Source organism: Pipra filicauda, unplaced genomic scaffold (assembly GCF_003945595.2).
Source record: "Pipra filicauda isolate LSUMZ 115617 unplaced genomic scaffold, ASM394559v2 scaffold441_size551697_pilon, whole genome shotgun sequence".
Taxonomy (NCBI): domain Eukaryota; kingdom Metazoa; phylum Chordata; class Aves; order Passeriformes; family Pipridae; genus Pipra; species Pipra filicauda.
This window is the reverse complement of record NW_024104578.1, coordinates 49,090-63,084: the sequence shown is the minus strand read 5'-3', so window position 1 is coordinate 63,084 and position 13,995 is coordinate 49,090. Positions and strand designations below refer to the sequence as shown.

General features: G+C 49.4%; 1 protein-coding gene across 1 annotated transcript; it reads left to right on the top strand.

Moving 5' to 3' along the window:
- Positions 1 to 9,035: 9,035 nt before the first annotated feature.
- On the top strand, positions 9,036 to 11,769 carry LOC120322475 (zinc finger protein 239-like). The gene is made up of 2 exons (XM_039385856.1): positions 9,036 to 9,869; positions 10,048 to 11,769. The coding sequence occupies exons 1-2, from the start codon at positions 9,824 to 9,826 to the stop codon at positions 11,019 to 11,021; spliced, it is 1,020 nt and encodes a 339-aa protein (XP_039241790.1). The 5' UTR covers positions 9,036 to 9,823; the 3' UTR covers positions 11,022 to 11,769.
- Positions 11,770 to 13,995: the final 2,226 nt, after the last annotated feature.

The window sequence follows — 13,995 nt, the reverse complement described above, 5'->3', positions numbered from 1 at the left end:
TTGGAGTAATTTATTTAAATTATTTATAGACTAAGAACAGTCTTCTGGGTCCTGTACTTCTGTTTTCAAGAGAATTTGTGATGGTGATAAAGTAGTAGTAGTGTCTGTATCTGTTACTCAGCTTTATATTGTAATTTACTAAGTACAACAACAGTAGTCATCTTGTCTCTTTTGTTCAGGGCAGGTATGCAAACAAGCTCACGGGGAATGAAAATAAGCAGAATTAGCCTCATAAAATCTCACCATAAGAGTTAATGGCATTGTCCTACTTTCTGTTAGGGATGTTGTAACTGGGGACTCTGTCCTGGAGCTTTCAGCTGAGAGGATTACAAAGATTTTTAGGCAGAATTTCTCAGAAAGAACACTTCTCCAGTGTTCAGCATTCATTTAATTTCCAGATGTAATAATAAAAAGTTTGGGTTTCTATTTTGATCTTGTTATTTTGCTTTTGAACTTTTTTTTTTTTCTTTTGAACTCTCCTTAATTTCATTGGTTCCCATGTGACTCAAAGACAGTTACTCTCAGAAGGGGGTTACCAGGACAGGTGAGAAGGTCTTCAGCATTCAAGTTAAGATTGACTGTTTATTCATGAGAAATGGAAAGCGAAGTCTTTTTTAATGAAAGGTTCTCCATAGTTAAAGATCCCAGAGGAGGTTATTCTGGTCTTTTGTGAAGATGCTAATGGGTGAAATTCTTAGGAAATTTCTGTTTTTCACAAAAGGAACTCCAATTTGACCATGCTAAATTGTAATCATTACTAGGACAATCCCGGCAGAACTGACAAAAAAGACTGATTTATTTCTTGCCCTCTGATCTCTATGTGCCTCTTCTTTGGGTTACAAATAAACGATGTCCCGTTTTTGTTGCGCTACAGTGAGACCAAGGGGCCTAGTCTTTGAACAATATTTTTAAGTATAATACTCAGGGACTCTCCACTTCTTTTCCTATGGGATTAGAGAGGACTGCCTGCACACAGTTCTACTCCTGCATAAGCAGGTTCATCACTAAGCATACTTCCCAGTGTCTGTCTTTTTGTTGCACATGCAGGGCTTTGGAGCAAATTCTGTTGTTCCAGTGTGTTTTACTCAACTCCCATTTATTTGACATTTGTAGCATTAGGTCTGCTTGTCTCCATCATTATTACAACACCTCTCTTCTTTTACTGTAACAACCATTTCTTTATTTTTCCTCCTGTTCCCATATTTACTCCTCACACCATCTAGGTAGCCAAATTTCTCTACACTCAAATCCTTACCTTATAAAAGACCCTTTTTCTTCCTCTGGAGTGAATAGTAAGATACTATTTTTCTTTGTGTGTCTGTCTGGTCCAGATGCCTTTCACAATCACTTACTAAAACCTACTGAAAGTATTGTATTTGGGGGTGTGCCCAGGGGAAAATATTCCTGCTCTTAGTGGATTTTAAATTGTTCCTGGTATCCTTGTTTTTACTGAACATAATCTAACACTAACTTCAAATATATGTCCAGAACAAAACTGGACACTGAGTTCACTCTAACTTTCATGGCACAAATTCAAAACCTTGTTATGATTGAAGGGAAACATGGCAATTCAGGCAAATATCTTTCCGTGCAATTAAGCCATACCTCTAGATTGTTCCTGGCACCTCAGAACTGGAATCCTCAGTTTGTACTGAGAAAAATACAAACTTCTTGGTATGCCTCTCCTCAGACAATGAACACAGTATGCTCACTACTGATTCTGTATTTTTATTGATTAAATGAAAACTGAGTCTTTCTAAATGGTTCACATCACTGCAAACATCAGTGTTTCTTGTCACCAAAAAGAAAGCAAAACCATATGAAGCAAAACAACTTCAGTACGGAAAACCAAGAAAATAAATCTTCAAGATAAAGTACCTTCATTTCTTATATAAGAACTCATTTGAAATAAATATCATGGGGGGGGGGGGGGGAAGGAATCAAACCCCCAAGTTGTTCCTTCATGAATCAGTTTTGAAAAGACACCAGTAAGTGCCAGAATTCAGGCATAAATTGGCATATGAAAATGTCCCATCTAGGAGCATATTACAACCCATCCTCGTCACTTGCTGTTGTAAAAGTAAGATTTTAATTTACGACAACTGTGGTGAAATATAATGCAATACTGGCTCCCAGGTGGTAGCAGTGAATGAAAAAAATGACACCTGCATGTGAAGGGATAGAGAAGGTTTTGCAGAAAAGAAATGCAATTGATTGTTCACTGAGATAACCGTCTATTTCGTAGAATCATTCTTTCATACAATCATAGACAAAGAACCACAGAATGGTTTGGGTTCGAAGCAACCTCAAAATCATCTAGTTCCAATCCCCCTGCCATGGACAGGGACTAGACCAGGTTTGACTGTAGTTGACCCACTGTATACAAAATAAATAAATAAATAAATAGCTCAGAAGACACTAGCTATCTTACTAGATGTCCCAATACGTAAAAGTTTGGAACAGAAATATGGGCATAAAAATAGTCTTGTTCATAGTCTCAGTCTCAGACTTTTTTTAAACCATATTTAATCAAACTTTTTTCTCTTTCTGTCAGTACTACTTTCCTAATTTTTGTCCAGTGAATTGCACAGGTTTTTAGATAGAGAAAACCAGTGCTTGATCCCACAGCTAGTGAGAATCAGCCAGTGCTTGATTCCCACTGAAGCTAATGAAAAAGTCTACCATCTGGATGGCTGTATATAAGCAGAGCCATCTTTACTCCTAGAAGGCTAGCAACACCTTTCCATAGTGTTCATTCTACCTGTTATTTTATTTCTAGCTACTACTAGCAATCTGGATCATCATGGCTAGGCTTCACGAACGAAGATTTAGGAAGGCTCTATCCACGTTTGTTACAGGCACGCTGGTGACTTATGAGGCCAATACGAGATAGACATGTCTGATTGCAAAAGGCACAGCAGAAAGACTCCTTACGTGGTGTATTCAGCAGGATATTATTCTTTCTGCATTGTCTTTTCTCCTCAAGGGTGATCCTGCTGCGTTCTCAAAGGAGACAGCTGCGTTATAGATGGTGTGTCTCCAGGCCTCCCGATTTGCGGCCAGAGTAGACCAGTTGTGGTGATCAATATGGCCAAGGCTGAGATGTTGTTTCAGGGAGTCCTTGTATCTCCTCTTTGGGGCTCCTCTCTTGCGGCAGCCGGAGGCAAGTTCACCATAAAGCAAGATCTTAGGGAGGCGGTGGTCCTTCATCCTGGAGACATGACCTGCCCAACACAGCTGTGTCCTCAGCAACATGGCCTCTATACTTGTGACTGCTGCTTGTTCTAGAACAGATGTATTGGTCACATCATCTGACCAGTGGATGTTTAGGGTTGTACGGAGGCAGCGTTGATGGAAGCGTTCCAGGAGACGCAGGTGGTGGCGGTAGATGACCCATGATTCAGAACCGTATAAGAGAGTAGACAGCACTATGGCTTTGTAAACACTGATCTTGGTGCTTTTCTTCAAGTGTTTGTTACGCCATACTCTTTTATGGAGTTTTCCAAAAGCACTATATGCCTTTGCTAATCTGTTGTCTATCTCCCCATCAATCTTACCATCCGAGGAGATGAGGCTACCTGGGTAAGTGAACTGTTGGACTGATTTAAGCTCTGACTGGCCAATGGTGATATGGGGATGATGGAAGGCTTCCTGAGGTGCAGGTTGGTAGATTTCCGTCTTCTTTAAGCTGACTTCCAGCCCAAAGAGTTCAGCAGCCTCAGCAAAGCAGGATGTTAAACGCTGCAGAGCTGCTTCTGTGTGGGCAACAAGGGCAGCGTCATCAGCATAAAGCAGCTCCCGGACAAGATGGTTTAAGGTCTTGGTGTGGGCCTTCAGTCGCCTTAGGTTGAAAAGGCTTCCATCAGTACGGTATCGAATGTAGATACCGTCCTGATCCTCGAGGTCTGCCGTGGCCCTTTGGAGCATCCTGCTGAAAAAGACTGCGAGTAGGGTTGGAGTGAGAACGCAGCCTTGTTTCACACTGTTTTTTATTAGAAAGGGCTCAGAAAGAGCATTGCCATGTCTGACTTGGCCGTGCTGATCCTCATGGAGTGAGATGATCATTTTAAGGAATTTAGGGGGACAACCTAAACATTCCAAAATCTGCCACAGACCTTTTCTGCTCACAGTATCGAAAGCCTTGGTGAGGTCAACAAAGGCGACATAGAGACCTTTGTTCTGTTCCCTGCACTTCTCTTGCAGTTGTCTGAGAACAAACACCATGTCTGTGGTGCTCCTGTTGGCCCTGAAACCGCACTGACTTTCAGGAAGAATTGCTTCTGCAATAGTGGGTATTAGTCTGTTCAAGAGTATTCTTGCCAGGAGTTTGCCAGCAATGGAGAGCAGAGTAATACCACGATAGTTTGAGCAATCAGATTTAATTCCTTTCTTCTTATACAAAGTGATGATGACTGCATCTCGGAGGTCTGATGGTAGTTTGCCTAGTTCTCAACAGCGCACTGCAAACTCGTGGAATTTGGTATGGAGTGCAAGGCCCCCATGTTTCCAGACTTCAGGTGGAATTCCATCAACCCCAGCTGCCTTGCCGATTTTCACCTGCTGTATGGCCTTGAGGGTTTCTCTTAAAGTGGGGGCAGTATCCAATTCGTATTTCACCAGTTGTTGTGTGATGGACTGAATTGCTGAGTCTTGGACTACACGGTTGGTACTGAAAAGAGTCTGAAAGTGTTCAGACCATCGATTCAGAATGGAGGTTTTATCTGTCAGAAGTGTTTGACCATCAGCGCTGAGTAGAGGACTTTGTACCTGGTATGTAGGCCCGTATGCTGTTTTCAAGGCCTCATAGAAACCTCTGTGATCACCTGTATCTGCGCATAATTGAGTTTTTTCAGCTAGATCAATCCACCACTTGTTCTGGATGTCACGGAGTTTCTGTTGGAGCTTGCTGCATGCAAGACAAAAGGCTGTTTTTCTTGCGTGACAGGATGGCAGTGCAAGGTGTGCTTGGTGGGCAGTTCTCTTCTTCCTCAGCAAGTCCTGGATTTCTTGATTGTTTTTGTCAAACCAGTCCTTGTTCTTCTTGAGGAAGAACCCTAAGGATTCTTCGGAGGATTGCAGGATGCTGTTTTTAATAAGATGCCAAGTTGATTCAGGGGAGGAATCTGCAGAATCTGTGGAATGGTTTTCGAGCCTAGTTTGAAGGTTTGCCTGGAATTTCTCTCTTACTGTGGCTGATTGGAGATTGTTAACTTGGAGTCTTCTCCTTGGGATACTGCCCCTTTTAGGTTTGAATTTGAGATTGAAGTTAAGTTTGCAGCGCACAAGCTGATGGTCTGTTGGCATTCTGCACGGGGCGTCACGTGGGTATGGAGGACATCGCGGACATCTCTCCGTCGCACCAGGACATAATCGATGAGGTGCCAATGCTTAGAACGGGGGTGCATCCAGGTTGTCTTCAGACTATTTTTCTGCTGAAAGATAGTATTAGTGATGGTGAGCTGTTGCTCTACACAGAATTCTGGCAGAAGTTGACCATTATCGTTGCAGTTTCCAACACCATGCTTGCCTAATATTCCTTTCCAGGCTTCAAAATTCTTACCTACTCTGGCGTTGAAATCACCAAGGATAATGATCTTATCATCAGCAGGCACCTTTTGGGTAAGGTAGTGCAGGTCAGAGTAAAATTCATCTTTTTCAGCAGGGTCAGCTTGGAGAGTTGGGGCATATATACTAAAGAGGACAAGGTGTTGGTTGTTGTGTAGTGGAAGGCGTAGGGAGATAATGCAGTCAGAGTGACCTGTCGGCAGATTTTCAAGTTTGGGAAGAATGGAGTTTTTGATCATGAAGCCGACTCCTGAGAGATGTTTTTCGGTTCTGGGCTTACCTGACTAAGAGTGTGTAACCGGCACCATGTTCTCTGAGGCTGCCTTCTTCATGAAGGCGAACTTCACTGAGAGCAGTAATGTCGATGTTGAGACGAGCCAGTTCATGGGCAATTAGGGCGGAACGTCGCTCAGGATGTCCGCTATCTGCAGAATCGAGCATGGTTCTGATGTTCCAACATGCTAGAGTTAATTTAGGTACACCTTTGGAGGCAGGTGTGTGCCTTTGTCTTTTGATCTTTGTGCGACCGCATTGGAGGAAGATGCCCGTTGGTCTGCGGTTAACCAACCGGGTGAAGGTGGAGATGAGCTTTGGTTAGGTCACCTTTTCTAGGCCCCTCTCCGAGTGGAGCAAGCAGTGCTGTCCTTGGAAAGGCTGCTTGGTCGTTCAGGGTGCTGCCCCAAGAGACTGTCATCTCCGGTCAGTCTCAAATGACCAATATCCTGAACCGCCTGCATGCAGGGCTGGGTCTGCGGCTCCCAGTGCACCTTTCACCTGCCATTTTGACCCTCGCCCGTCGCTACAGGACTTTTTGCATGTGGGTAAAGCCTTCAAGCCTGCGCAATGGATTTTTAGGTGAGATGCAGTATGTGCGGAACTGAATCCACCCTTTAATCCTGAGGTTCATCTGCCAGGGCTGAGCGAGTTTGGATGGTGGCAGCAAGGTCCTCAGGACGTAGGTTTGATTAGAGTGACCTTCTCTTAGATGGATGGCCTTACGGGGCTAAGCGAGCTCCATCTGCCCAGGTTTGGGATTAGAGTTGTCCTTCTCCTAGGATGACTGCCAGAAGGCTAACAAACTCATCCTGCCCACAGATGTATTGTGTCTGACCCTACTGTTTTGACCTGTCTGGCATGGGTGACCCTACCAAAGGCGTGTACCACGCCAGCATAGCTCACAACCGCATAGGGGCACACAGGCTACGTTCCTGTTCGAACGGTTTGGGCAAGTCTTACATTTTCTACTTTACTATCACCTATTTATATACAATCATGAGGAGATACCCAGGAACAACCCTTTGTCCTGCCCACCCTTTCAGGACGTAATAGAGCAAAGCAAATATATCCAGAACATGCCGAACCTGGGCAGTAGCTGCAGGTGAGCGAAAAACAAGCAGACAAACAAACCGACCAACCGTTCTGGCCCCCGTACACATCCAAGGCTGGGGTGTTTATCAAGGCCCCAGCTTGGCTGGGACCCCCATCACTCTAAAGGAACCCCACTAGCCACCCTGACCATATCCTTCCTCCACTGTGTTACCACATATCTTCAGGCACACTGCTCACCTGTGACACTTCATACAGGAGTGCCCCGCTCTCCCTCCTGCCAATCAGAGGACCCCCATGGCCCACACGATACCCCTCCCCTCTCTTCCCCCGCCCCCACTCCCCCGTATCCCCCCTCCCATCCTCTGTACTCCCCCTCCCCCTTCCCCCCCAAACCTGGAACTGCAAACCTCTGCGTGCTCTGAAGCTGCTCTCTCCTCCTCCACGGGCGTGCAGCAACTGCCGGCAAGGCTCCCCCATTCTCTCTCCCCTCTCCTGTCGTGGCCACGCCTGGGGCCTGAACCGCGGCGCCGGGGGGGACTCCCCGGGGACTCCCAGCCAGCCCAGGACCCCGCCACACACACGCAGCCAGCCCAGACCCACCACTCACCCACAGTGCCAGGGGAGGGCTCCCAGCAACCCGGGACCCCACCACTCACCCGCGGCGTCAGGGGGAGACTCCTGGGGGACTCCCAGCCAGAAGCAATTATATTAAAGCCTGCAAAAAGCAATAATTATTAATTAGAGATGGATGTAACTCACCCAGACCAACACTTCTGGGGAGATCTCTGCTCTCAACCTGCAGGAGTGACCTTGGAGGTGTCCCCAGCCAAGGGAGGAATCTCCACACCTACACCCCAGGGAGGGTTATGTCAGAAGAACCTGACTGTATGAGAGGGGACTGGACTTGTACAGTATAAAGTGATTGCCAGTCACACCTTTACAGCCCCTCGAGCAGCTGATCTGACTCGATGTCTGGTGACCCAGGATGGTTTTAGCACAATAACACCGAGGCAACACTGTGGCACCAGCAGCTGATGGCTTGCATTGTGTGCATTCTCTGATTGGATTTTAGGTTTTATCAGGGGTAGGCTCTCCTGCCACATCCAGTCACACCCAGTTGCCCTCAGTATAGATCCAGTCACTCCTACTTGCTCCCAGTTGCTCCCAGTGTGGTCTTAGTCATTCCCAGTATGGTTACAGACACTCTCTGTATTATCCCAGTCACTCCCAGTGTAGCCCAGTCACTCCCAGGATGAGCCCAAAGCTCCTGGAACACCTGGAGGACCCATCTTGAGGAGGGTCCCTCCAAGCTCTGTGGCTGCAGGAAGAGCCCAAGGAGCCGAGGTTCCCCCAGAGCCCCCCAGGCAGGAGAAGGTGGTGACAACTCCCCAGCCCAGGGCTCCAGGAGCACCAGGGGGTCTCCAGCCCGACCCCCCAGCAAGGGGTTCTCACAACCCCTCATGCTGTTCCCAAAATCCCTTGGGATCCCCCATCCATCTCTGCATTCCCCCCTCCAAGATCTCCAGGCTCCTGAGATGAGCCCAAAAGGCTGGAAGTGCCCACCCGGGGGGACCATAACCCCCAAATTTTTATCTCCAGCCACCACTTTTGCCCCTTTTCCTGTTCTTTTGGCCTTCCTGGGATCCCCCCCAGGGGGTGGAAGCAGCCAAGAGCCCAGCGCTGCCCCATCCCGACCTGCCCCAGCTCCGTCGCTGCTCCTCCTGCAGGATGTGATGGGTTTGGGGGGAAGGGAGGACCAAGGGTGGGTGCTGGGCCTGGGAGAGGAAGAGGAGGGATGCAGAAAGGAGTGGGAGAAGGGGTGGAGGTAGGAGAAAGAGGTGGAGTTAGGGAGGAGAAGGAGGAGGAGGGATGGAGGAGGAGGAGCAGGAAGAGGAGGAGCAGGAGGAAGAGGAAGAATAGAGGAAGTGGGGGAGCAGGAAAAGGAGGAAGAGGAGGAACAACCATCACAGTTCCTCCCACCCTGGAAGCATCGCCCCACCTGCATTCCACAGATGACTGGGGAGGGGGAGCTCGCTCCAGATATCTTGGGGGGTCCATGTTGGGTTTTTGGGGGGAGGGGATGTTTGCAGCTTAAAGACTCCGGAATGAACTGCAAATGCCCCTTGGGGAGATACTGGGGGGTCCCCAGCAGGTAGGTTTTTTTGGTGGGGGTCCCAGCAGGTGCCAGCAGGCAGGAGCCACGTGTCCCATCTCAGGGGGGGTCCACCAGTTTTGGGGACCTCCAGCAGACCCAGGTGGGGAACCCCGGGACCCCCAGAGTGGGGAGAGTGGAGAGGGATGATACTGGAGCTGGGTGAGCCCCAGCAGCCTGGGGAGGGGGGGAGCACAGAGATAGGAGAACCCTGGGACATGTGGCATCCAGGAGAGGAGAAACTCTGGAGGGGGGGACCTCTGGGATACTGAAACTGGAGCCTGGAGAGAGAGGACCCCCAGCAGCCTGGAGAGGGTGAGACCCAGGAGAGGGGGAACCCCTGGGAATCCAGCACCCAGAATCAGAGAGCGAAGGGAGAATGGACCCCTTGACCCCCAAAGCCCCCGGCATCCCTAAGCAGGACCATGGAGCGGGAGGAACTCCAGGACCCCAAAGTGAGGAGTCTGGAGAGGAGACACTCCTGGGATTCCCAAGGCCACTGGCAGCCTGGAGGGGGCAGAGATCCCGGAGAAGGGTGACCCCCAATACACATGGCACCACAAGCAGCCTGGACAGGGGGACCCCCAGAACCCCAAAGTGGAGAGACTAGAGAGGGGGAACTCCTGGGAGGGTTTTTTGGGGCTGAATCTTCATGTTTTGGAGGGGTTTATGGATACCATTCCAGGAGGAATCCCCAACCCAATGTGCTCACACCCAAAACCTGTTTTGGGTTTTTTCCCACCAAAACAGGATTTCTGATTCCCAAACCTTGGTTGGATGGAGGAGGAGGCTGTGAGGAAGATGCCCCAGGACACCCAGGCAGGTGAGGAGGAAGTCAGTGCCCCTTTGCCTTGTTTTGCATCTTCCAGCTGAGCATGGCCCCTGGCTGCAGGACAACCCCGCTGCCATCGCCGTCCTGCCGGGGCCGGAGTTGGGGGGATGTCCTTGGCCTTCCCTCTGGGCCGGAGGCAAATCCCTGTCCTTCTTCCTTCCTGCCCCAGGCCCCGAGCTGAGGACGGAGAGCCCGGAGGACAAATCCCCCCAGCAGAGCCTGGTGGGAGAGGCCGTTTTGAAGGGCTCCACGGCACAGAAAGGCAGCGGGGAGGAAAAACCACAGAGATACCCAACAAGGAGGGGCTCCAAAGCCAGCCCAGGGTGCTCCCAGGAGGAAAGACCCAGCCTGTGCCGGGAAGGCGGCTGGAGCTTGAGCCGGAGCTCCGACCTGGTGGTCCTTGAGCAGCCTCCCAGCAGGGAGAAGCCCTTCAGGTGCTTGGAATGTGGGAAGAATTTCAGTCACAATTGCAACCTGATCCGCCACCAGATGATCCACAGGGGAAAACGGCCCTACAAGTGCTTGAAATGTGGGAAGAGCTTCAGAAAGAGCTCCAACCTGATCAGCCACCAGAAGATCCATACTGTGGAGAAGACCTACAAGTGCTTGGAATGCAGGAAGAGCTTCAGCCACAGATCTAAACTGGTTCGCCACCAGAGCATCCACACTAGGGAGAAGCCCTACAAGTGCTTGGAATGTGGGAAGAGCGTCAGCCACAGTTCCAGCCTGATCCGCCACCAGATGATCCACACGGGGGAACGGCCCTACAAGTGCTTGGAATGTGAGAAGAGCTTCAGAGACAGCTCCACCCTGCTCCGCCATCAGCAGATCCACACCAGGGAGAAGCCTTACAGGTCCTTGGAACGCGGGAAGAGTTTCCACAGCTCTGAACTGGTTCGCCACCAGAGCATCCACACTGGAGAAAAGCCCTACAAGTGCTTGGAATGTGGGAAGAGCGTCAGCCACAGTTCCAGCCTGATCCGCCACCAGATGATCCACACGGGGGAACGGCCCTACAAGTGCTTGGAATGTGGGAAGAGCTTCAGAGACAGCTCCACCCTGCTCCGCCATCAGCAGATCCACACCAGGGAGAAGCCTTACAAGTCCTTGAAATGCAGGAAGAGCTTCAGCCACAACTGGTGACCCACTGGAGTGCTGAGGCCTGAACAACAGGCCCTGAGCCAAGGTTGACCTTTAGATGAACCTTTCAACCTAACGTTGTATTAAGTCATGTATCCGCTTATCAACAAAATCTATGTATGCTTGTTAGTAAAGTAGGTACTGTGATAAGACTACACCTGTGTAAATATGTGTGCTTATTAGTAAGGTATATTTTTGTTCTCTCATTAGTGAATAACATTTGTATCTGTTCATTAATGAAATATGTATGATTGTCAGCAAAATATGAGTATATTTATCTTTCTGTATTTAGAGACTAGTCAAGGCCATGGAAGTAGATCCCTGGCCTTGTTTGGCAGCAGATGGTGCAGGATGACTCCCTTGGTTTTCCCCTGAAGCCCTGGCCAGGCTTTGGGTGAAACCCAAGGAGAGAAGGAAGCCAGATGTTTTCCACACTAGTGGTTATGTAAGTTTGTTTGTTCAACAGTATAAAAGCTGGACCCTCTCACAGCAAAGATAGAGACCTCCACTATGATTGGATGACCTGCATAGGACTTCCCAGATCCCGAGAGGGGTTCTCTGACCCTTTGCTGTGACCGGGGTTCCCCAGGTGACCTGCAGGTCTGGATGCTGGTAATGTATCAGGGTAACTGGTGATTTCTTAGTGACTGTAGGCAGTCTTTGTAGTAACGATTAGGTGCATTACTGAGCTTATCTTTTTGCAATTCTTTGCTGTTTTGCATTAAAGTAACATTACGCACTTGTTCCTTAAGGTTGGTGTCTGTGTCTCTTGTGCTGACCCTCATCCCCTTGGCAAAACAACTTGAGGTGTCACCGTGTGCTTGTCTGTGACCTCTCTACTTCTGAGCAGGCTGGAGACACCTCTGATGTCACCATGGAGCCCCTGTTACTGTGCATGACTTAATGGATCTTTAGGACCCGAGAGACCTCTGGGATGTCATCATGCAGCACCTGTCACAGCCAGTGACCTCATGGCTCCTTAGAAGCCCTAGAGACCCCTGGAAAAACCTGGATGACAACTTGATGAAACAGATCCTAAGGGAGCTGACTCAGATCAGTGCCCTCCTTGATCTGCTACTTGTCCACGGAGAGGATCTCATGAGCAAGTGGAGATTGGGGCCATCTTGGCCACAGCAACCATGAAGGGATCAAGTTTAAAATCTCTGTTGACAGGAGGAGAAATGCCAGCAAAACCTCACCTCTGGCCATGAGGAGAGCAGACTTCAGGATTGAAAATGTTTTTTGCACATGCTGGGGTCCATCAACCCATGACTGGGCAAACACATCATGGGGTGGGTGAGCAATTGGCTCATGGGTTGAGCACAGAGGGTGACATCAGACTGGTGACCTGTCACTAGTGGGGTTTCATAGGGCTCAATCTTGGGCCCTGTGCTCTTCAACATCTTCATAAATTACTTGGACACAGGACTGGAAAGGACACTTTGCAGATGACACAAAACTGGGAGAAGCTGTTGACTCCTTTGAAGACAGGGAGGCCCTGCAGAGAGACCTGGACAAATCTGGGGGCTGGGCAATCACCAACCACAGGAAGTTCAACAAGGAGACGTGCTGGATTCTGCCCCTGGGATGGGGCAATCCTGGATGTATGGACAGACTGGGAATGAGAGGCTGGAAAGCAGTGCCAGAAGAGGACCCTGGGGGTCCTGGTTGGTGGCCACTTGACCACGAGTCAGTGTTACGACCCACCCCAGAAAAAGGGGAGGAGGGTAACCCAGGTTCTTATCAATAATTCCCTTGGGGTGGATTAGAGTGAAACGACACTGAATAATCGGTGTCTGAAAATATATATTGGTAAGGTTTATTTTAACAATTTTGTATCAACAGGTATGCCAGCATTTTGGGTGTTGTCATGTAACAACGTGGCATAGAGATAACCTTTGGGGGGGGAGAAAATGCATAGGGGAGAGAAAGACAGGATAAGAGTAAGGGAGAGTAATGAAAAAGAAAAGCTGAGAGTGGACAAAACGTATATAGTCACTGCCCACGGGGTCCAGCGATGACACTTGGTAGTTGCCGCTTCCATGTCTGTCAGTTGAAGTGGTGGCCTTGATCTGCTGGGGGTGAAGGAGGGAAGCCCCCACATGCCAAGAAGTTATGAGTTCTTATATCCATGGTTAGTGTCACGGGCCATGCCTCCAGCCCCCAAACTTTCCCCTGGGCCTGCACAGTTTCTGTGTCTGTCCTGGTTCCCGCCTTTTTAAGATTGGCAGAGGAGGGGATGGGTTTTTATGGGCCATCAGAGGTCCTGCCTTTTCAGGGCTTGACACCTTCAGCACTGGAGGGAGGGATGGACCCAATTGCCCATCAGAGGTATAATACAACAGTCAAAAGCCTGCAAACTTGGCTCTTCACTGGAGGCAGGGACAGGCCCAACTGCCCATCAGAGGTACAATGCAAAGGTCAAAATCTTGCAAGAGTCTCCTAGAATGCATAAATCTTTAACCATTTCAGTCTCTGACAGTCAACAGTGCCCTGGCAGCCAGGAGGGCCAAGCCTGTCCTGGGGGCATCAGGCCCAGCATGGCCGGCCGGGCCAGGGAGGGGATTGTCCTGCTCTGCTCTGCCCTGGGGTGGCCTCACCTCAATATTGGGGCAGTCTGGGGGGACACAATGGAAGGGAGAGATTGAGCCATTAGAGAGTGTCCAAAGGAGCGTAACGAAGATGAGGAAGGGCCTGGATTTGAAGGCGTGTGAGGACACTGAGGGCACTTGGTGTGTTCAGCTGGAGCAGAGGAGACTGAGGGGAGACCTCACTGCAGGTCCAACTTCCTGGGGAGGGGTAGAGGAGGGGCAGGCCCTGAGCTCTGCTCTGTGAGGACCAGGGACAGTACCCCAGGGAATGACCTGGAGTTGTGTCAGGGCAGGGTTAGGTTGGATATTAGAAAAAGGTTCTTCCCCCAGAGGCTGGTTGGGCACTGAACAGGCTCCCCAGGGCAGTGGTCACAGCACCAAGGCTG